This window comes from Lontra canadensis, unplaced genomic scaffold, assembly GCF_010015895.1.
Source record: "Lontra canadensis isolate GAN:19392208 unplaced genomic scaffold, GSC_riverotter_1.0 scaffold35, whole genome shotgun sequence".
Taxonomy (NCBI): Eukaryota; Metazoa; Chordata; class Mammalia; order Carnivora; family Mustelidae; genus Lontra; species Lontra canadensis.
The window spans coordinates 6,084,909-6,108,680 of record NW_022631029.1 but is presented as its reverse complement, the minus strand read 5'-3'; the positions used below and the strand labels follow the sequence as shown (position 1 = coordinate 6,108,680).

Below are 23,772 nucleotides of genomic sequence, written 5' to 3'. Positions count from 1 at the left end.
TTTGAGTCTTTTGTCTAATATTTGGCTTCTTAGTGAATAGTTTTTAATTGCATACTCTCTACTGTAGTGGGCAGATGATGCCAAGGTTAAAATTTAAATGAATTTTGTGTGAATGTAAAGTAGAGCTACCATTATTTTTCATGAATTACATAGATGACTGCAGACCCTTTCTATGGAAATTCACTTATTCTAATCTGGAACACACACAGACTTTCTAAAATTACTTGGTTAAAAATACACCTCTTCCATTATTTTACCAGTTCTAGACTGGAGTATCTATTTCAACTCTAAAACGTAAGCTACACGTTTTATGGTACTTCTTCTATGCTGAAAATTATCTGTAGTAAAGAGATGAATTTTGTTGAGGTACAATAAAACATTTTGTTAGAAATAGGTGAAAATATACTATTGAAGTTTTCCCTAAGATAACCTTAATAGGTGTGCTCTTTAGCTTAAGTTTACCATGTCCATTAGAAAAACTATTTATTGTAATTATTCAGGAAACCAGTTGCTACAATCCTGAAAAGTATAATGTATTCTTTCTGGCAGATTAATAGCAGTTTGTATAAGAAAGTAATGTTAATAGCTGAATACTAACACATTGAAACAGTGGTAGTTAAATATAAAACCAATGTTTCCCCAGTTACATTGCTTGTGTTCATTAGACAGTGAGACTACCAAGAAATACTTGATGTCCATCTATCTTTCTTTGACTACCTTTTTTACTTATTAGAGAAGATAATGATACTGTTAGGAAGATACAAAATTGGGGCAGGAGTTGGAACCTGACATTTTTCTGCTGTGCATATGACAGCTGCAAAATTTTTAGCTGTGTGTTTTTTTGTGAGGTGTACCTGTTGCTTAGTACTTTTATTTCCATAATTACTGTTTTTCCATATTAATATTTTATAAGATATATTTGCATGTGTATTTTTGTAATTCTCCAACTTTTAAAATCCTTTAGGTGGTTACTAATGTGAAACATCAAAGAAGGCTGACCATTTCGTTGGAGCCTCTCTGTATAAGCATTCATCCATTCTCTTGGATCACACCGACTTTTTTGGTTCTGTCTATTGCTAGGACCTAAAGGATTTTGTCCCATGTACTACCAAATCCAGGGAACAAAACAAATATGTTATAGAGACTTACTCTTTTAGATGGAGGAATCCTGGTAACTAGCAGTTGGGTACATAATAGTATATGCTTAATAAATGTTTGAGTTGACCTGATTCTTCATAACTGTCAATCTGATTTTCTGATAGAGTGAATAGCAGCATTAATAATTAACTGGCATAGGGGCATCTGGGTGGCTCAGTTGTTGGGCATCTGCCTTTGGCTTAGGGCATGATCCTAGGGTCCTAAGATGGAGCTCCTCGTTGGGCTCCCTGCTCGGTGGGAAGCCTGCTTCTCCCTCTCCCACTCCCCCTGCCTGTGTTCCCTCGCTCACTGTGTCTTCTCTCTCAAATAAAGGAATAAAATATTTAAAAAGTAATTACTCATATCTTTTGTAAGACATTCTTAAATAACTTGCATTAGGACAGAGAAAGTCAGGGAATTGAGTGTATGAGTTGGGCTAATGAATGATTAGTGCTGAGAGAAGTTTTTATGCTTCTGTTGGTCCTTGTGGAGACATACTGATGATAATTGAAGATCTCATAGTGGTGGTCTGAGAGAGAACCATGAGCGTTTCCTAAGGTAGGATAGCCTATTGTGTTTTGTGCTAGACCAATTTTTTTCCCCCAGCCTTTTTAGTTGTTGTTTTGTATATTTGTGGTTTTTCCAGGATGAATAATCTATTTAAATTATACCCCTTTCCCCTTGCTTAGTTGTCTTTTTTTTTTTTTAATATTTTATTTATTTATTTGACAGATCGCAAGCAAGCAGAGAGGCAGGCAGAGAGAGAGGAGGAAGCAGGCTCTCCGCAGAGCAGAGATCCCGATGCGGGGCTCGATCCCAGGACCCTAGGATCATGACCCGAGCCGAAGGCAGAGGCTTAACCCACTGAGCCACCCAGGCGCCCCCTTAGTTGTCTTTCTGATCAGATCCTTTGATCAGTAGTCTCATTTATCTATCTGTGAATATTAGGGGCCAAAAGGCATTGAGGCAACTACAGTTGCAGTGATAAACCAAAGGGTGTTTTGGAATATACCATAAGGCTGTGACACTGAAAAATGGTAGAAGACTTGATAATCTAAAATCAAAGCTTTTTTTTTTTTTTTTAAGATTTTATTTATTTATTTGACAGAGCGGGAACACAAGCAGAGGGAGTGGGAGAGGGAGAAGCAGGCTTCCCACCAAGCAGGGAGCCCAATGCGAGGCTCGATCCTAGGACCTGAGCTGAAGGCAGATGCCTAACATCTGAACCACCCAGGCGCCCCTAAAATTGAGGCTTTTGTTCTCTGGGATAGCTGATGCTTTTTATATTTAGAACTGAAAAAAAATTACATGCTAAGCCTTTAAACTCTATGAAATAATTATGAATTTTATTCAGTTTTTTTTTTCATTATAATCAAACCTTTTAAATCCAATTGATTAAGAAAAACTAGCTGGATTGAACTCTCGGCTATTCAGCTAACATTTATTGAATTTCTACCTTGTGATAGGGATTCAGAAGTAAGTACAGTGAGCTAGAGCAGGGACGGCTAAGCCAGACTGGTGGAGTAGAGGGGTGGGTATGCAGGGAGGGCTGCCCGGAGGATGTATACTTAGCCTGAAAGAATGGGAGTTAGGCAAAAAGGGTGAGTGTAGGGTGCTCAAGGGTCATACTGAAGGGTAGGGTACATAGGGAAAATTGTCCCTATGTCCATTTCCAGTTAGACTCCTCTGCATTTGTCCCAGTGTAAATTGCTGAGCCTCTTAAGTGGTAGCTCATTGAGGGAGGCTTTATTACCTTAATTAATGACTTCTCATTACTGTGGCTTCCCACTCCCCCCCCCCCCCAACTCATTATTATGGTTTACCAAGGCTGTGATTTTAAAGGGCATGGAAGATAGTGCCTCTGATTTTATGAATAAGGTAGGAAAAGAAGACCCAAAGAAGCTCAAGCTATGCTTGCTAGCTAGTGATGATACCACAATGTGAGCAAGAGTATTTTCATTTACCAATTTGTCAAAGACTGCCTTATTTTTTTCTTTTTTTTTTTTTTAAGAGGGAGTGGAGAGGCAGAGGGAGAGAGAGACTCTCTAGCAGGCTCCATGCCTGGTGTGGAGCCCTAGGAGGGGCTTGATCCCATGACTCTGAGATCATAACCTGAGCTGAAATCAAGAGTCAGTTGCTTAACCAGCTGAGCCATCCAGCTGCTCTAAGACCAACTTTTTAATGATACTAATTAAGGAATAACATAATAGCAGCCATTAGTAATCAACTGGATTTCTGTATTCTGAGTTAACTTGTTTTCTTGGGGGGTCTTCTGGAGTCTTGAGGTGCTTGTAATAGTTCAATTCAGAGGGTGGGGAGAATTTCCTCCTTGAGTTATTTCTTTTCTTTGACTTTGCAAATATGTATGCTGGAGGGTTAGATGGCTGAATATCATTGCAGCAAACGGTACACTGGATATGTAAACCATCCAGATCTGCTTCTTTGGCAAAGTGCCTTAAATAGTCTGAAATCTTCATTGGAAACGTGCTTCTAGGAACTTGTACTAAAGTGAAACGCCAGCCTTGCTTTGTTGTCATTCCATATATTAAGGAAACCAGGAGAGGTACATAGGCAGATAACTTGACTTCTGTGAAGAGGGCTAATGTTTATTTTTGCCTTTCTTCATGTCCTGCATGAAACTGCACTGCTGCTTGTGCTTTTTTTGTATTACCAGTTCATGCTCTGTCCACACAATGAGGTAGTTCTAGTTCAGGGGTTCTCTTAGGACTTTAACTCACGGTTTTTGGACAAATGGACAGAGCTCACAAGTAGCAATAATGAACATATTTGTGAGAGCATAAGATTCCAGAGACATCATTCCTCAGTGCCGATCAGAGTAGTTGTAGATTAATAGGAGAGGCTGTGTAATCATGGTTACTTTGAAATAAACTTGTACCTAACTTGCTTGGATGTCTGTAATATTTTTTCTGTTTGAATTGTTTTGGAAATGAGACCATATTGCTCTAACTTAAGTTTTTCTAAGTTGAACATCAAGACCCTTACTTGTTGATTCTCTGATTCAGAAATTTGCATTATTCAAAGTTAATTAATTTATTTTTTTTAAGATTTTATTTATTTGAGAGAGAAAGTAAGAGAGCTCATGAGAGCAGAGAAGGTCAGAAGGAGAAGCAGACTCCCCATGGAGTTGGGAGCCTGATTCAGGACTCAATCCCAGGACTCTAGAACCATGACCTGAGCCGAAGGCAGTTGCCCAACCAACTGAGACATCCAGGAGCCCCTCAAGGTTAATTTAAAAATGGATGCTGGGTGGCTCAGTTGCTTGAGGGTCTGACTCGTGATTTCAGCACAGGTCACAATCTCAGGATGGTGATATTAAACCCTGTGTGAGTGTCTCAATGCTGGGCGTGAAGCTTTCTTAAGATTTTCTCTCTCCTTTTACCTCTTCACCCACCTCAAAAAACATCCACCACCACAACAAAAAACAGTGCTTAAGTCATGGAGATGAATAGTAAAAAAATAAATAACAAAATAAATAAAACTAAAACAGGGGTTGTTAAACTGTGGCCCACAGGCCAGATCTGGTTGAACACCTGTATTTGTGAGCCAAGAGTGGTTTTTACATTTTTAATTTTCTTCAAAAGAAGAATATTTTGTGACATATGAAAACTATATGAAACTCAAATTTCACTACTCTTTAGCGACGTTATAGAGGAACACAGCCACATACACACAGGCCAGACAAAAACCAGTGCTTATTTTTATGGTATTATAGAAGGAGAAAGAAGATATAAAAATTGGTGAATGTTTAAATTGAGCCTAGATCATACTTTGAAATTTCCTGGTTAGTAAATTTTCTAATCTTTTGTCTTCATCCAGAGAAAGTTTGGGGCGCCTGAGTGGCTCAGTGGTTGTGTCTGCCTTAGGCTCAGGTCTTGATCCTGGGGTCCTGGGATCAAGTCCTGTGTTGGGACCCCCTGCTCAGCGGGGCATCTGCTTCTCCCTCTGCCCCTCCCCCTGCTCGTGCTTTCTCTCTCTCCCTCAAATAAATAAAATCTTAAAGTTTGAAGAACATAAGTAACATTGTTTTGTCTCCGTGAAGTTTAAGGTTAATTATAGCTTAAGCCTAGGTTTAAACTCAGTTTTTTGAGCCCACCAGTGAACATCATTCTTTGATTTTTGTAATAAGTACTGTCTAGATTGGGGGTTGGCAAACTGGCCAGTGGGCCAGATGCAGCCTGCCTGGATGTTTCTGTATAGCCTAAGAATTAAGAATGATTTTATATCTTTTTTTTTTTAAGAATTTATTGATTTATTTGCCAGATCACAAGTAGGCGGGGAGGCAGGCAGAGAGAGAGGAAGAAGCAGGCTCCCCGCTGAGCAGAGAGCCTGATGTGGGCTTGATCCCAGGACTCTGGGATCATGACCTGAGCCGAGGCAGAGGCTAAACCACTGAGCCACCCAGGCACCCCTGATTTTATATCTTTTAAACGGTTTAAAAACACTAAAAGAATAGTATTTTGTGATATATGAAAATGATATGACATTGAAGTTTTTGTGTCAGTAAATAGTTATTGGAGCACAGCCATGCTCATTCATTTATTGTATATGGATGTTTTCCCACAAAAATGTCTAAGTTGAGTAGTTCTGACAGACTGCATGGCCTGTGAAGCCTGAAATATTTACTTCCTGGGTCTATGGAAACTGCCCACACTTGTGTGTCTAATTTGCAAGATTGCTTATGTACAGTTTTAAAGTATGTTAAATTTTTAGGAAGGCATGGCCCATCCTAGTCTCATGTTTTTTAGGGTAGCTTGGTAAGAAGCTCACTGTACCCCAATGTGGCATTAGTGATGAATCTCATAGTTATGTTAGAATAATACTTCTAATTCTTCTTAAGCTTTTAGGCTGTTTTTCTCTTATCAGTCAGAAGGTAGAATTTAATGTAAGGAATGGTTGAAAGGGCTGCTGGAGAACTGAGAAAATCAAAAGGGGACACTGAAGGTAACACCAGCAGAAAGGCAGGAAGTAGCTGCCTGTCCTAGGGCTGGAGAGAGAAAGGGTGGGGGTGTGGTTCTCAAAACCTAGAATCTTGGAGTAGGTAGGACCCCCTGGAGCTGAGGCCTCTGAGGAAGGGGTACCTGACAACTGGTGCTGGCATCTGAGGGGTTGCAGTAAGGCTGGTCTGAGATTGTGGAAAAAAGGTAGAAACTGGAATCAACGTCAGGATGAAAATGTATTAGTGGGTTAGTACTCGTAGAAACTGTGACCAACAGGAAGGAGCACATTCACTCTTACGCTCGCAGCCTTTCAGTCTTCTAGCACAAGCTGTTTGTGCCAGAGGAAAAATGCAGTTTACAGAGTCCTAATCATACTGTCACAAACAAGAGTGTAGAAAGTGTGTGCTAGGAGCTAAAAGAAAATACCTTAAAAAGGACAGGTGGTCTGGGGGTGCCTGGGTGGCTCAGTGGGTTAAGCCTCTGCCTTCAGCTCAGGTCCTGATCTCAGGGTCCTGGGATCGAGCCCCACATCGGGCTCTCTGCTCAGCAGGGAGCCTGCTTCCTCCTCGCTCTGCCTGCCTCTCTGCCTACTTGTGATCTGGCAAATAAATCAATAAATTCTTAAAAAAAAAAAAAAGTGATCTCTCTCTGTCAAATAAATAAAACCTTTAAAAAAAAATTAAAAAAAAAAAAAAGGACAGGTGGTCTAAACATACCGAAACATTTCTCCAAGGGGTGCCTGGGTGGCTCAGATGGTTGAGCGTCTGTCTTTGGCTTAGGTCATGGTTTTCATGTCCTAGGATGGAGCCCCATGGCAGGCTCCCTGCTCAGCAGGGAGTCTTCTCCCTCTGCCTCTCCCCACTGATCCTGCTCTCTCTCTCTCTCTGTCTCAAATGAATAAATCTTTTTTTTTTTTTTTAAAGAAACATTTCTCCAAACTCCAGGTAAGAAATGATTCTAGTGTATTTTCAGGAATCTGGGAATGTAAAAAAGAAATCCAATTGGAAGAATTTTGGATGAGGATTGTGAAGTATCTGGAGTTTTGTTTTTTTGTGTCTTTTTTTTTTTTTTCCTTTTTTTAGGTCATGTCTTTTATTCCCCACATGTTGCATTCTTCTCCTCCTCCTCCTCCTCCTCCTCCTCCTCCTTCTCCTTCTTCTTCTTCTTCTTCTTCTTCTTCTTCTTTTTAATAATCCCCCCTCCCACATTTGAGAGAAAACACGAGTGGGAGAGAGTAAGAGCAAGAGAGCATGAGTTGGGGAGAGTAGCCGAGGGAGAGGAAGAAGCAGATAACTTGCTTAACAGGGAGCCTGACAAGGACTCAGTCTTGGAACTCTGGGATCATGAGCCTAGCTGAAGGCAGGTTCTTAACAAACTGAGCCACCCAGGCGCCCCACACATTGCATTCTTTTGGAGGAATTGTTTTAAGGTGAAATCCTGACTGAGGAATGAAGAATATCTGAACTTTGTTAGATAGCAGTAAAATCCCAATATACAAAAAGTGGGGACTTTCTGTATATGTTTCAGTTTTGATTGTCTGCTACCTGAGAGGAGAAAAATAAATCCAGTTATCAATTATTTAGGAAATAAGGGGTTCCAAATAGTATAAAGCCAATTTGTACATCTTGTAGTTAGGTTTCTCAAATTAACTGTTAGTCTGTCATGGATTGGTATATTTTAAACATATGCTAAATGGCACCTGGGTGGCTCAGTCAGTTAAGCATCTGCCTTCTGCTGAGTTCTGATCCCAGGGTCCTGGGATTGAGCCTGGAAGTCTTGCTCAGTGGGGAGCCTGCTTCTGCCTCTCCCTCTGCCTGCTGCTTCCCTTGCTTGTGCGCACACGTGCTCTCTTTCTCTCTGCCAGATGAATAAATAAAATCTTTAAAAAAAAACAAAACCATACAATAAAAATGAAGTCCTAGAAAAATGAAGTAGAAAGAAAAACCCAAAGATTTTATTTATTTATTTGACAGAGAGTGGGTTAAAACCAAGGGGAACAGCAGACAGAGGGAAAAGTAGGCTTCCCACCAAGCAGGGAGCCCGATATGGGGCTCCATTCTAGGCCTCTGGGATCATGACCTGAGCCAAAGGCAGAGGCTTAACTGACTAAGCTATCCAGGTGCCCCTGAAGTGAGAAATCGTTCAGAATCCAGCACTGATTGAACAGTTATATGTGTTCATTGTGGTGGTGGTTATATGAATCTATGTATGGAATAACTCTGCATGGAACTACATGCACACACAAATGAATATGAATACAGGTTGAGAAGAATGGTGAAAAGTGAATTATATCTAGTGTGGTTAATGGTAATGTTCCTGGTTTTTATATTGTACTCCAGCTACATAAAATGTCACCATGGGAGGGGGCTGGGTGAAGTGTACAGAGACTCTTTGTACTACTTTTGCAATTTCCTGTCAATCTGTAATTATTTCAAAATAAAATGCTTAAAAAGGTATAAGCCTACGGATCACTCACTGGTCAAGGTCACATTGCTATAAAAGTTTGCAAACTCTAGTCTCAATTTCTGTACTTGTGGGTGTGTAACAAACTTAGCCAGTTGGCACGGGCCAGAAGACTACAGTTAAGTGTTAACTCTGTTTTCCTTCTGCAGCTTCTCTGTATTTTTACCATTCTCTTCAATCTCTATCCTTCATCTTCTACCTCTGCTCATTTGTTCAGAATTATTTACTGTGCACCTTTTTAGTGCCAAGACCTGGGGATATAAAAGTGAGCAAGGTCCTTACTATTTTCTTTTTCTTTCTTTTTTTTAAGATTTTATTTATTTGACAGACAGAGATCACAAGTAGGCAGAGAGGTAGGCAGAGAGAGAGAGGAGGAAGCAGGCTCCCTGCCTAGCAGAGAGCCCGATGCGGGGCTCGATCCCAGGACCCTGAGATCATGACCTGAGCCGAAGGCAGAGGCTTAACTCACTGAGCCACCCAGGCGCTCCAAGGTCCTTACTATTTATGCTTATTTCCTAAAAGTGGATACTTTTTAAAATTGAAGTATAATTGATATGCAATATCTTATTGGTTTGAGATGTATTTCATAGTTATTCATATTTTTATACATTGTGAGTAAAGACTGTTGCTAATGAAAGAATCTTACAAATCTGTAATACAAATTGCTAACAGTTCCCATTAATTGAGTACTAACTATATACCAGGTGCTATATAGAGGATTTTAAATAGATATTCTCCTTTGAGCCTCTATTTGAAGTAAATACAGTACCACTATTTCAGTTTCATAGGTAAATTCTTTGGCTACCATTTTTCTTAGTGTTAAAAAGTACTGGAGTTGGTATTCAGATCCAGGTTGACTAACTTTCAGGGTTTTGCTTTAACCATTTAAATTAACCTCTTAAACTGTATGCCTCCCCATCTGGTATTTTGAAAACACATAATGGAGGAGAAAAGGAATTGGGACATACCTTCTGGTAGGAAGGTACTAGAAAGGCCCTAGAGTGGAAAGCTTATGCTGAATAGGTCTTTTTCTTTCTTTCTTTTTTTTAAAAGATCGTATTTATTTATTTGAGAGAGAGTGAGTGAGCAGGGAGAGGAGAGAGGGAGAGGGACAAGCAGACTCTGTGCTGGCCATGGAGCCCAATGTAGGTTTCTATCATAGGATCCTGAGATCATGACCTGAGCCAAAACCAAGAGTCAGATCCTTGATGGACTGAGCTGCCCAGGCATTTCTACATCTTTTTCATCATACTAGTTACGGTGTTTACAGTGTCCGTTTTGGTTTTCCTTGCTCTCATCAGTATAGATGTAGATATGAAAACCAGCTGCCTACTTTGACTTTCATGCATGATATTAGCTACTGTTGGGGTGCCTGGCTGGCTCAGTTGGTAGAGCATGTAACTCTTGATCTCAGGGTCATGAGTTCAATCCCCACGTTGGGCATGGAGCCTACTTGAAAAGAAGAGAAAAAGATACTGGCTAGTATTGTTAATTCCAAGTCCAGGTCCTTCTGTCATTTTACCCTTGGTTGTTTCTGTGAGGGGTACATCTACCTTGTTCAATTTGTAGTATTTCTCTATCATAGAGAATAAGATTGGACCTCTTCTAGTGAGCTTCTTTTTTTCTTTTTAAGATGTTATTTATTTGACAGAGAGGGACCACAAATAGGCAGAGAGGTGGGGGGGGGCACAGGCCCCCCACTGAGCAGAAATCCTGACTCGGGCCTCCATCCCAAGACCCTGAGACCATGACCCGAGTGGAAGGTAGAGGCTTAACCCACTAAGCCACCCAGGTGCCCCTCTAGTGAGCTTTTGATGTCACTTAACATCTCTGTGATTACTGGAATATTTTTAAGTTGCTAGGGACTTACTGGCTAGGGCTGTGGACCAACTGCATTTTCTTAAATTCTTGTATAGTGTAACTTGACATTTGAGACATAAACAAAAACCCATGGGATAGAAGTTCTGATACAATTGTTTTATAGATGAAACAGACCAACTTTATATTCTACATTATTTTATTAATCTTATATATCTGGAATTTGGTATCTAGAAGTGGAAATTGTAACCAGATTTCTATTTTGCCAAATGATGTGCAAAATACTGTATTGTTTTTATGTTTACCTTGAGAACTCAAAAAGATTTTTCTCAGGAAATGGAAGTACAGAACTGTGGTGGCTTATCCTAAAGGATTGGCACATGGGTGGAAGATAGATTTAAATATTCAGATTATTAATATTCTCCTTCCCAAATACAAAATAGTTTTATATGTGTTGCTGAATTTTTGTTTTTTAAAAAATTTTCTCAACCATGAGTCTTTGCAAATTAAATGACCCCTACAGTAGAACTCTATGTTAATGCTATTTGTCAAAAGTTAATTTATAGAAAATATTTTCCATCATAGCATAATGTCCACTGTGGTTATACATTTATGATACATATTTTATTATTGTTGGGGACTGTAATTCTGTGCAACCGTAGAAATAAAGTCTAAATCAGATGGGTAAATCCTGGATTAATTTTGCTTGGATAAAGAGATTAATGCTCAGCCACAACCAGGTGAGTAGGCCCTGATTGTGGGTAGGTTGGTGATAGGATGGTTACAGGAATATGTAAGTTTTTGCAAGCATATTTTTTTATTTTTTATTTTTTTTTTTAAGCATATGTGCTGCTGAAGTGAGCACTTGCCAGTATGCTTCTAACCACCCACCCTTACTTGCTGTATGTGGACACATGGTCTCTTGAGGTTTATTTATTTGGGGATTGGTTGTCCTCTATTATGTTCCAATTAAACATTAACATATTTTTATTATGAAAAATTTCAAACATTCATACGAGAGAGAATATACAGTACAATGAATACCCCACCTGCCCCTGCCCAGTATACTCTTTAGTAGTTACTAACACTTTGCCATCTTGGTTTCATATCCCCATTTTTTTTGTTGGTGTTACTGGAATATTTTGAAGCACCCCAGATATTTTTTCATGCTTTTATATCTTTAAGAGATATTTATTTTTTAATTTATTTTTAAAAAGATTTTATTTATTTATGGGGGGGAAGCAGGAGAGAGAATCTGATGCAGACTCTGCTCTGAGTGCAGAGCCAAACATGGGGCTCGATCCTGCAACCGTGAAATCATGATGTGAACTAAAACCATGAGTTGGGTGCTTAACTGACTGAACCACCCAGCCACCCTGAGACAAAGGTTTTTTAAAAAGTAACCATAGTAGGGGTGTCTGAGTGTTTCAGCCTGTTAGGACTCTTGATTTCAACTCAGGTCATGATATCACAGTCTTCTGATCAAGGACCACATTGGGCTCCCTGGTTAGTGGGAAGCCTGCTTCTCCTTCTCCCTCTGCCTCCCCCCCTCGCTGATGCTCTCCCTTGTGCGTTTGCTCTCCCCCCTCTCTTTGAAATTAAAAAAAAAAAAAAAAAAAGTAACCGCAATAGCATTATCATGCCTTGTGCAATGGCAATAATTCTTTACTGTTACTTAGTTTCTTTTTTTTAAGTTAGGATCTAAATAATCATGTGATTACTAGATTTCAAATCTCTTAATATGTAATAGTACCCTTATTACATTTATCGGCTCTGTGCATCCTTATGGTGTCCTTTAACATTTTTTCTGTTACCTGTAGTTTCTGGAGACTGGTAGTTACATCAGACTCCTACTCCAGTTTTTTTATTGATTACCTATTGCTTCATGTCAGGGAGGAAATACCAGGTTCTCTTATTTTAGTGGTAGCAAATTTAACCAGTAATTATGGTGTAGTCAATCCTGACTATGGTGTAGACAATCCTGTAGTCAATCCTGTAGTCTATTACACAGTTCCCCATCAACCTTTCACCTACTGATTTTAGCTGCCATTGATGATTGTTGAATTTATTAGATAGAATTCTACTGATTATGCTGAAATACAGTTCATATGAGAAAGATAGGACAAGTACTGAGTTCTTTTCCTTTGTCAATTTTCAGATAACGAGTGGATGTCATATTGGTAATTTAACCTCCAAAGGTGATCAATAGGGACTTATTTTTTTTATGAGTTTATCTTTATATATTTGTTGTACTTCCATGCATTGCACTCTTTTTTTGTTCTTCATGTTGCTCAAATTGTCTCATTTTTGTCCAGTGGAAGTCTTTTCAGATTGGCTTCTGTGACCTTTTGCATGATCCTGGTGATTTTTAGTAAATTCCTTGGCCCTAGCTCATTTATACACTTTTTACTCAGTCCTGGAGCCACCATTTCTTCTGTGAGCCTTGGTTCCTTTTAGTGAAAATGGTACTTACAGACTATAATCTAGATACTAGTCGTGCCACTTATGGCTACTGGGTTGTCAGTGCTTAGGTCTTGTCATTGGATAGTTAAGATATATATATATATATATTAAAGATTTTATTTATCTGACAGAGATCACAAGTAGGTAGAGAGGCGGGGGGGCGGGGGTGAAGCAGGCCCCCTGCTGAGCAGAGAGCCCGATGTGGGGCTCAATCCCAGGACCCTGAGACCATGACCCAAGCTGAAGGCAGAGGCTCAACCCACTGAACCACCCAGGTGCCCCAAGTTATATGTATTTTGTAGGAAAAAAGAACAACAAAACTTTTCAGTTCATATGGATTTTTCCAATTCATATTTAAGAGTTTTTGTTTTAAAACTTTATCACTTTTATGTTGAAAATCTTAGTTCCTAATGACATTAATGTCATAACTTATTTGCTTTATCTATTTATATATGACAGTTTCGGTAGTAATACTGGTATTATTATAACAGTAAGACTACTAACAGTTTAAGATTTCTTTGCTTTTTTTACCCTCAGGATATATTTCAGTAAGGTGTTTGTAGTCAAAATAGTTAAGTTTAGCTTTTCTTTGTGTTTATGCCAGTCACCAATTTGGTATAGTTTTTTTACAGTTTGAGTTTCTAGAAATTATTTTTTTTTTTACTTTCTCATTTTTTAAAAAAGCAAGGCTTTACATGTTTCCAAAGTTACTGCAATGAAAGAAAGTTCAAAGAGGAGTAACTTTCATTCCTGTTCTTCTTTCACCATTTCCTTTAATATGTTTAATTTTGTTGAGCCTTCAGTTTTCGATTTTGAAAATAGAAGCATACAAAACGTACTGTTTTGTGTCTTGCTCTTTCATTTAACAGTATATTCTGGAGACCATACCAGCACAGTATACAGAGTTCTTCATCATTTGCTTTGTCCTGCTATATACTACTTCATTGAACGGATGTACCACTGTTACTCAGCCACTCTTTTGATGAAGATTTAGGCTAGTTCCAGTCTTCTGCTATCACATGGATAACCTTTGCATTTTATTTTAACCTTCCTTTTCCATGCATGAAATGGTGAGGGATGGTGTAATCAGTGCATTGTAATTCACAGTAATCTTATATTATCATTGACTTTGCCTTGTAAAAATAAGAGTTTCAGGATTTGTTTGTTTTGAGGTGTGGGTATCATTGTCATACTTGTGCTTGTGTTAGTTGACTTTAAACCTTTCTCTTTCACACCTTGAACATTAATTTGCTATTTTTGGGAAAATGCTTAAACTTCACAACAATCAGAAAATAAATGATAGCTGTCTTATTTTGTTTAAGCTGTTGTTCCTGAAGAAAACGGAGTTTCTCTTTCTCTCTTTTTTTAAGCTGAGTTTCATTCCTCTTTGGTGTGTTTTGATTTTGGTCTGGTGGTAATTTATTCTAGCAACTTTCTGAGTTGCTATATTCATTGTGTTATCAAAATAAAAATCCAGCCCATGTAGATTTTTTTACAGTTATAACAGCAAAAAACTTGCTTCTGAAACATGAAAGAATGAAATTATTTTCAGAAGCATTTTTAATATTAACACCAAAGAAACCAGGTGTTTATGGAAGAGAAATATCCTGAATTACTATCTTTGTGTATGAAAAGAGAAATAGCTTCTATCTCATGTGTGTAGATTTCATCACATCACATGTTTTACTTTCATTGTTTTCATTTGAAGCTGGGTTTTAAGCTAATTTGCATCAGGGTCTATAACCACATGAAGGAACTGACCGCCATCTATTTTCATGTTTCTGTTTAATGTGGTTAAGCAAAAGTAGGACTGGAAGGCTAAGTATTCAGTCTGGTAAAATACAGGGTAGGTACAGCTTTTTAAACATTCACTACTTTATATCCTGTAGTCTGTCTATAGTAAGCCATCTCCCTTAGACTTAGTATTCCACAATGCTTTCAGTAGAGTATTTCTTCATAGAAGAATCTAGTCTGAAGTTTGGGGGGGCACCCAAAACCCAGTGATTTCTTGCATATAGGTTGGGAATTTCTTTAGACACAAGATCAGCAGGACTGTTATTCTCTATTTCATGATACAACTGCTTCTGTTGCTAGGCAAATAATTTACTAGTACACTGAATCAAAATACGTTTCTCTGAAACTTTTTGCTCTTTGCTCCCATTTCTGTGTAATAGCTAATAAATATTTGATTTAAAGAGCAAGGGCTCTGCATCAAAAAGCCTGGATACTTGGCTCTGTCACTTTGCTACTGTGATGTTAGGTTTCTTCATTTGCAAGATGGGAATACAAATAGTATACCCTTGGTAGTTTGAGGATTGCAGATGAACTAGATGTTTGTAAAGCATATAACCTGGTATCCCCAAAATAGAAAATACTCTGTTAGCTGCTGATAGTGGTGATGGTGGTCTAGTAATGGGCTCTATAAGACAATAGTATAATGTGACCAGCTCACTAAGAACTTATCCTCAACTCTTTCTGTTGTGATTCATTGGCTGGTACTAAAATTGAATTTCAATATTTACACATTTCTGTCTTTTGAAGGTTGTTTAGTAATGGGTACCCCCTCCCACATCTACCCAATGAGGAAAATAAAACCGATTATTTAAGAGATTTAACTCCTGATAGTAAATAGTGAAACTGATTTGTATATAATAGGCCCTAAAATGTTCAAATTAGATCACCACACATTCTAATTTATGGGTTTTGGAAAAAGCAGATTGCTTGAAGGGGAGAACATAATTCACTTTATGCAGGTGTTCCTGCAAATCAATTTGGAAGACAAATTTAGAAACATTTCAAGTAAATATGTAATTGTTAACATTTGGGATGATATTCTTACCTTTCCTCACTGACTGTGGAACTCCACAAGGATACATTTAAGATCATCTGCGTTTGTTTACAAAGTGATTGCTTGTTTAAAGAAAATAAGTTATTAGCTTTACTCAGTATCATATGTAGACACTATGTTAAAATAAAGTTTCAATTCTTGGGATATGAGAGTGGTTGATGAGTATGACACTGGGGGGGGAGTTGTTATTTTGATCGTATATATCAGAGATAGTGTTTGAATTAAATTATTTCCTCTGAGAACACTCTTGCCTTTAATTTTAATAACATTTCACTAATTTTTTTCTAGATTTAATCTGTCAGGAGCTCTCTGTATGTTTGAGATACTATGCTAGTTGAAGATGTGGATGTAAAGCAGATGAGAAATAATGCTTCTGTTTCTCAGCTCCTTTCACACTGGTTCAGGTTAGCGTATTCATCCCAAAGTGCTTTGCCCAAAGTTTCCAGGCCTTTCATAAAAAGCAGGGTGGTATTCATGACTTTATTGTTTACATAAATTACGTATATTTCTCATGGATGTTTTAATTCACTTGCCCTCTTGGGTCCTATGTTTTGGATGAGAGAGAATGGCAGATGTTATAAATTAACTTATGGCCTGTATGGCTTGTTTTTTCCTACAGGTCACTTTTTTAGGTATTTCCTTCTTTTCCTTTGAGAATTGCTTGAAATGAGAAAGTTAAAACATGGTACTGTTGTTAAGGAATTTTTTTGTTTCAAAAAGTAATGAGAGTTAATGCCAGGAATGGGAATGGGCAACCCAGGTCAACCCAGATAACACAATAAAGGCAAGGATGTTACTTTTGTCTCTTTGTAACTTGAACCCTAGTTGGGAAGGCAGAAACAGTAAATAGAAGTCAAGGTTGTATGTGATGATCACTCTGCAAAGTACATGGTGTAGGGGTTGAGTTAGTAGTAGTGTCTAGAATGGTAAGGAAAAGGCTAGCAACAGGCAGTATAGTCCTGAGTACATACTAGGTAATTGCCAAGTAAATGAAAGTGAGATTGAAGTGGCTGAGGGGATTAAGAGGGGTTTGGGCGGGTGATATATGTGTATGGAGGCTGGGAGAGAGGGAGGAGGATGGTAGAATGAAGGGCAGTATGAAAAATTACTTGAAGTGGAGACTGATCTATGTTTGAATTTGGAGGAGACCATTTTAACTATTGAAATTCCTTCTGGGGATTAGTGTAAAGCAAGCTTAGCAACATAGGAAAGTGGGAATGATATTGTTGGATATTTATTATTTCCTATGTTCTGAGTAGTGTTTGGCATTTAAATGCCACTGTTGGGGCGCCTGGGTGGCTCAGTCAGTTATGCGCTTGCCTTTGGCTCTGGTCATGATCCCAGGGTCCTGGGATTGAGCCCCACATTGGGCTCCGTGTTCAGCTGGGAGTCTGTTCCTCCCTCTCTCTTTTGCTCCCCGCCAAACTTGCGCTCTCTCATGGGAGTGCCCTCTCAAAGAAGTAAAATCTTTGAAGAAATAAAATAAGATAAATGCTGCTGTCAACAAGATAAACCAACTTCTGCCCCAGGCAGTGTTGGGAAATACTCTTCAGGTTGTCATCGGAGGCTTCCTTCCTTTTGTTATCAACAGTTCTCTTGTCTTATCTCTTTTTGACTTTTTATCTCTTCACAATATCCTGAATCTGGAATTTTAGTCTAACATAGGGTCTAGTTTTTCTGTAGCTTATTCTCAACACTGCCTTTCAGAATATGGAATTTGGAAAATTTAGAGGTAATGTTTCTCTAGCTGAGGCTCTAGGATCTCTGAGTCCATATAGCCTTTTTCTTAGATTCTTAAGGGGTGGAGATTTTGTGAGGGTATTTAAAAGTTTTTCATGTTTGATTATCTTAAGTTAAAAAAAAACAGTTTTTTAGCCTTGAAATAATTTTAGACTTACAGAATGGTCAAAAATAATATAGAGATTTCCTATATACCTTCTTCACCCCAGTATGAACATTTTACCATTTATCATTTATCTTTCTGCATACACACATGCACACATTACTTTTTTTCTGAAATGTTTGATAGTTATAGTCATGATGCCTTTTTATCCTCATATCCTCCAATGTGTATTTTCTAAAAACAAAGGCATTCTCTTATATAATCACTGTGTAGTTATCAATTTTGAGAAATTAACATCAACACTAACATCAACACAATACTACTTTCTAACCCACGCATCTTAAAAATTATTTTGACCAGTTTGAAGTTTTAAGATTTATTTCACTTGAATACTACCATTTTTCAGTGGTAATTTTCAAGTAAAGTAAATTTTAATATTTTAGATTCTTAAGTCAGTGCTCTTTCTTTCTTTCTTTTTTTTTTTTTTTAAAGATTTCATTCATCCACTTGACAGAGATCACAACTAGGCAGAGAGGCAGGCAGAGAGAGAGAGGAGGTAGCAGGCTCCCCGCTGAGCAGAGAGCCCGATGCGGGGCTCAATCCCAGGACCCTGGGATTATGACCTGAGCCGAAGGCAGAGGCCTTAACCCACTGAGCCACCCAGGCGCCCCTCATCCAGATTCTTCTTAAGCGTTTCTGATGACAAGGAAACTTCAGTGTCCCGTACAGTGACATATTCCAGTTGCAGATGCCTCACATCTGATTTTTATAAATCAGTAAGAAAGACCAACAACTCAGTTGATTGGCAGAGGACTCGAAAAAGCACTTCCCAGCAGAAAGAAAATACCAGTGACTTAGTTAGAAACATGAAAAGCTATTATGATAGTAGAACTAAAAATGAAGCTACGTGTATATATATTGATATATAATGATACTTAAGGCTTTAAATGGAGAAAAATAAGTTATAGAAAGGTATGTTTCCTTTCATCTATGTGTTTTCTCCTTAAAAAGAGATACATATGCTCATTTATGCACACAATTTCCAGAAGGGTGTGAAGAACTTAACATTAGTTGACAGTAGAGAAATAGATCTAATTTGAGTTGTGTATCTCTTTATATTATGAATTTCCCCCTGAGTGCATGTATTTTTCAAAGAAAGAAAATGAATTTAAAATGTTCAGACTTAAAATGAGCTAAAATCTGTCATTCTGTACATCACAGCCCCAACTTCTGGAGTTGTGCAAAATAAGAGTATTTTATCTCCTAAGTTTTCTGATATTTTAAAATAAATCATTATGGTCTTGTAAGTGGTCTTTTTTCCAGTGTAATAAAAGTACCTCTGTTTGGGATACCTGGGTGGCTTAGTCGGTTGAGTATCTGCCTTTGGCTCCGGTCATGATCCCCGGGTCCTGGGATTGAGTCTGGAGTCGGGCTCCTTGGTCAGTGGGGAGCCTGGTTCTCCCTCTGCCTGCAGCTCTCCCTGCTTGTGCTCTCTCACTCTCAACAAGTAAATAAAATCTTAACAACAACAACAACAACAACAAACTTCTGTTTAACTGTATCATTTCTTGTGTGACATGGTATCCAGAATAGATTTCCTTACTATCCAGCTGTGAGTATTCATCTGTGAATAGTCTCCTTTTTTTTTTTTTTTTAAGATTTTATTTATTATTTGACAGAGGGAGACACAAGAGAGAGGGAGCACAAGCAGTCTCAGGACACAGGTGTCCCCATCTGCAAATATTCTTGATATGGCCAAATCTCCCATACCAAGCTTCCCTTTGGAAACTTAAGTTTTTGTGTCCTAACCAGAGAGATTGGGTAGTTAGTTGGTTGATTTTAATAGTCATGTTATTCATTGATTCTTTGAACTTGCTATGACTGTATCTCTTAATTGAGTCATTTCCACATGTACCCTGTGGCCTAGTGGAGATTTGGCACCGTGCTGACGTGGGCTAATCAACATTCTTTAAAGGTAGCTCTTCAGCAAGCTGCAGATACTTATACTATACGTTTTTGACAAACAACTGGCTTTAGTCTTCCTGTTTTTTCTTCAATATTAGCTTTTCAAAAGAAGAAATAAGGCCATTCTAACATGATTGTTTGCTAGAGAATTAAATGGCTGCTTCTTCATGCCTCTTTATTTTTCATGGTAGGGATATTGGGGACTCTGTACTCCTAGCTCTGGCTTCCATACCCTAGTTCTGTCAACCTTCCTTCAACATTATTTTATACTATTTACCAAAACAAGTGTTCTTTTATTAGAAAACATTTGTGGCTGATTCTTGCTACTAATTGTGGGCTCAGAATTTTGTTTCTTCAAAAAAGTCTTGTCTTACTGCAATGGCAGGTCAGTCTGCTTCTGTGGCCACAGCTGGATGTTTTCATTTCCTGGAAATGTACCCCAACTCTGGTGCTCTGACCATAATTTCCAATTTTATCACCTTACCCTTCTACCTCTCTTACTGGTTTCCAGAAGATTTACTCTTTGAAGCTTCTAGTATCTTGCCCCTGCCCTGTTCTTTCAGTTTATCAGCTGCTTTCAGATTTCACTCTCTTCTGTTATCTGTGGGTTACTAGGTCACTCATTTATGTATTCTTGGGAATGCCTTCAGTTCTCATCTCCTTGTCATCTACCCCGCTTGTCCCACCCAACTTTTTGGAGTAACTCACCAGTTGTTCCTTTAGTTGCTTCTAGATGGTTTAATGCTGTCAGCAAAAGTAGAATAAATGTGCTGACAAGCTCTATTATAAATTAATAATGTCCAACTTTGGGCAGCAACATTGAGGATTATAGTCCGCTTCCATTTCTGTTACTTAAACTTGAATTTTAACTATTTTGCTCTGTTCCTTCTCTCAATGTTCAAGTGAGGATGTGAGAGAGAAATAGAAACCAAAAGGATATGCTTGCTTTGTTTTAAAATTTAACCATGTCTTCACTCATCTATATCCCCTTCTTTCACGATCATTCCCTTCAGTCTGTCGTAGTGATTCCATATTTTTTTCTGTGATCTAAACAACTTGTTTGCTCCCCTGCTCTATTTCTGATGAGAGAGGGAGGCAAGATACAGAATGGCTTGTATGGTATGATTGCTATACTCGAAAACAAAGATCTTTGTTTATCCTTCTCCTCCCCACCACCATCACATACACAGAAACAGCATTGGAAGGCTTTTCACACCAAGGTATTAGTAGAAGTTGTCTCTGGATGTTGGATTGTGGACTTTTCCTTTTGCTTGTTTGTAATTTGATCTTTCTCTATTAACATGGCATGCCTTTACAGTGAGAAAATTTTATAGTTTCCCATATTTTCTGTACATGCCTATATTATTATTATTATAAACATTTTATTACTATGTTCTGGGAAATGTCTTGCCATCTCTGTTAAGCAGTTCTCTGATTTCTGAAATGGATCATTACCCCCTCCCCCCGAATCCTACTTCTGTAATGTTTCACCAGCTTTTGATCACGTGATGATGCTGATTATATAGTTTGTCAGGATTATCCTGTTCATTTGCTGGTCCAAAGTAGAACTGCTGAGGCTTAGGAAAGAGTTCTGGTCACCTCAGTATTTCCAGCACTCCTGTATGGATATAGATGGTTACAAGCATGGGACAAGCATGAACATTCTTTTTTTTTTTTTTTTTTAAGATTTTATTTATTTGACAGAGAGCGAGAGAGATCACAAGTAGGCAGAGAGGCAGGCAGAGAGGGGGGGTTGGAAGCAGGCTCCCTGCGGAGCAGAGAGCCTGATGCGGGGCTTGATCCCAGAACCCTGGGATCATGAGCTGAGCCGAAGGCAGAGGCTTTAACCCACTGAGCCACCCAGGCGCCCCAAGCATGAACATTCTTAAATGTACACTGGAAAGGAGAGTATAAATATGAATGACATTCCAAATGCTTGGGTGTCCAGGTACCTTTGATGTTCTTGAAAAAATTCCACATGGTACTAATTTAAATCTTTTTTTTTTTTTTTTAAGATTTTATTTATTTATTTGACAGAGAGGCAGCGAGAGAGGGAACACAAGCAGGGGGAATGGGAGAGGGAAAAACCGGCCCCCCGCTGGGCAGGGAGCCTGATGCCGTGCCCTATCCTAGGACCCTGAGATCATGACCCGAGCCGAAGGCAGATGCCCTGACCACTGAGCCACCTAGGTGTCCCCAAATCTAGAATGTCGTAGGTTGTAAGACACAACTATCTTATGAACCACTAAGAAAGGAAAAAATGCTGCTTGTCAAACTATGATGTTATTGATGGTGTGATGCAGAAGTCTTATATGTGGGGAAAATGTACGTCACAGAATTAATGAAATACAGTTGTTCTAAGGTTGCATCTGTGAAGTTTTTAGTGGTTTTGGAGTAGAAGAAAGTGTTTAACCTTGACTCTGATTCAGATCTCAGCCACGTATTGCCAACTCTCCCCCTTCGTTGTTTGGGTTTTGTACGGCTACGTAGACATTGGTGAGTAGACTGAATTATGACGGAGTCAGGCCTACATTTGGAGACAGGATTTTTGTACGTTTCTTTTAAGGGGCGTTTAAAACAGACTATTGTATTCCAGTCTTGCCATATAGCCTATAGAGTGGCCTGCCTAAAGTACTAACCCGGCTGTCATAACCTAAAGCCCTTTTTGTAGCTTCCCTTTCCCCAGTATGCTTGGTGCACTGGTGTATACCAGACTTAGGGCTTTTGATTCCACAGTCTCAGGACACAGTGTGGTTAGCTTTGTTAGAACACAGCTGTGTGCTCAGAGAGCCAGAGGCTGTGACCTTGAATAGAGTATATACCTTGTAATCAGCAAAGGCACTGTTGAATGGACACCACAAAGGATTAAGAACACCTAATCTGTAAGACAGAGTCTATTTGGCCTCCTGAGAAACTGGCCTTTGGACCTGGCTACTGCCTCCTACTTCACCTAATTATTGGCTTCTTTCTGCCTTATACTTTATACTCAGGTAATGTTGAACTGTTTACGGTTTTCTAATGCATGCTGTTCTATGTTTTCATTTCTGTACCTTTGTGGAGACCCTCCCTCTGCTTAGAATCTCCCTGCAGGTATATTCTTCAGAAACTACTCTTCTTTTAGGAAGGATTCTTTGCTTTCCTATCTTTCTACTAAACTTTAGCTATCTCCCTCTTTGCTGTTACACTGTACATATTTCTATCCTTGTATATTTTATTATGTTGGAATTAACTTTTGTAACAAAATTACATTTTTTATTTATAGGACACTGTAGGCTTCTTAAGGGCAGGCACTCTGCTTTATTCACCTTTTTATTTCACAGTTTGTGGTGCTATCTTCAATAAATATTTGTTATACCAAATGTAATTGAAACTTTACCGAATACCATATTGAATAGGTTGTAGGTGTCCTAGGTTTTAATAAAAAACAACTTTGATTTCAATTGGTTTTAAGTATTTACGATTTCTGTTTATTCTTTTGCATGCTTTCTTGGCTGGATGGCAATAGAGAAGAAGAAAGTGAGGTAAGTATAATTTTAACTAGTTATTCAGTAATTATTGGATTAAAAATTCAGAATTGATGGGGCACCTGGGTGGCTCAGTTGGTTAAGTACCTGACTCTTGATTTTTGGCTTGGTTCATGATCTCTGGGTTGTGCGGTTGAGCCCCACATCGGACTCTGAGGAGCTGGACATGGACCCTGCTTAAGGTTTTCTCTCCCTCTCCCTGCTTTCGTGTGTGTGTTTGCTTTCTCAAACAAAAAACAAAACCCCCCACAATAACTCAGAATTTACCTATCTTTTTTTTTTTTTAAGTTTTTATTTTTAAAGTAACCTCTACACCCAATGTGGGGCTCAAATTCAACAACCCTGAGACCAAGAGTTGCTTACTCTACCAACTGCACCAGCCAGGCAACCCTAGCTATCATTTTGAATGTGAAATGAAGTAATTGTTTTTGCTGAATTTTAAGATCTGTAGTAACTCATCCAGTGAGGAACACTTTTTATCTTGAGAAAACGGTTTTTAAACTTTGGAGCTTCAGAAGCTTTAGGCAAGATAGAGGAAACTGGCAGATCTGGAGACCACATTTTCCCTGTTTTTATGTATTGAGCTACCATGTAAGATGTCATTTTTCAAGTGGACTCTGTTTCTTAAAAGTATTTGAAGACCACTGCTCTGTGATAATGCGTGAGGAAACATTTACTTTCCCACTTGAATTGTTACTGTATAATACTGAAAACTCATTTCAGATTTTACTATATTGAAAGGGAAAACTTGTT

General features: G+C 38.6%; 1 protein-coding gene across 6 annotated transcripts in view; it reads left to right on the top strand.

The window, feature by feature from the left end:
* Positions 1 to 23,772, top strand: part of SETD2 (SET domain containing 2, histone lysine methyltransferase) — a 123,764-nt gene that overhangs the window by 7,761 nt on the left and 92,231 nt on the right. For 5 of the 6 annotated variants that reach the window (XR_004383894.1, XR_004383896.1, XR_004383895.1 and 2 more), the window contains exon 2: positions 22,977 to 23,016. Coding sequence is in view for 3 of the 6 variants with exons in the window: in XM_032867881.1 (XP_032723772.1) it covers positions 22,977 to 23,016 (40 nt within the window). In the remaining 3 variants the exon portion in view is untranslated. The remainder of the gene's footprint in view (positions 1 to 22,976; positions 23,017 to 23,772) is intronic. The other variant, XM_032867882.1, reaches the window with a different exon arrangement.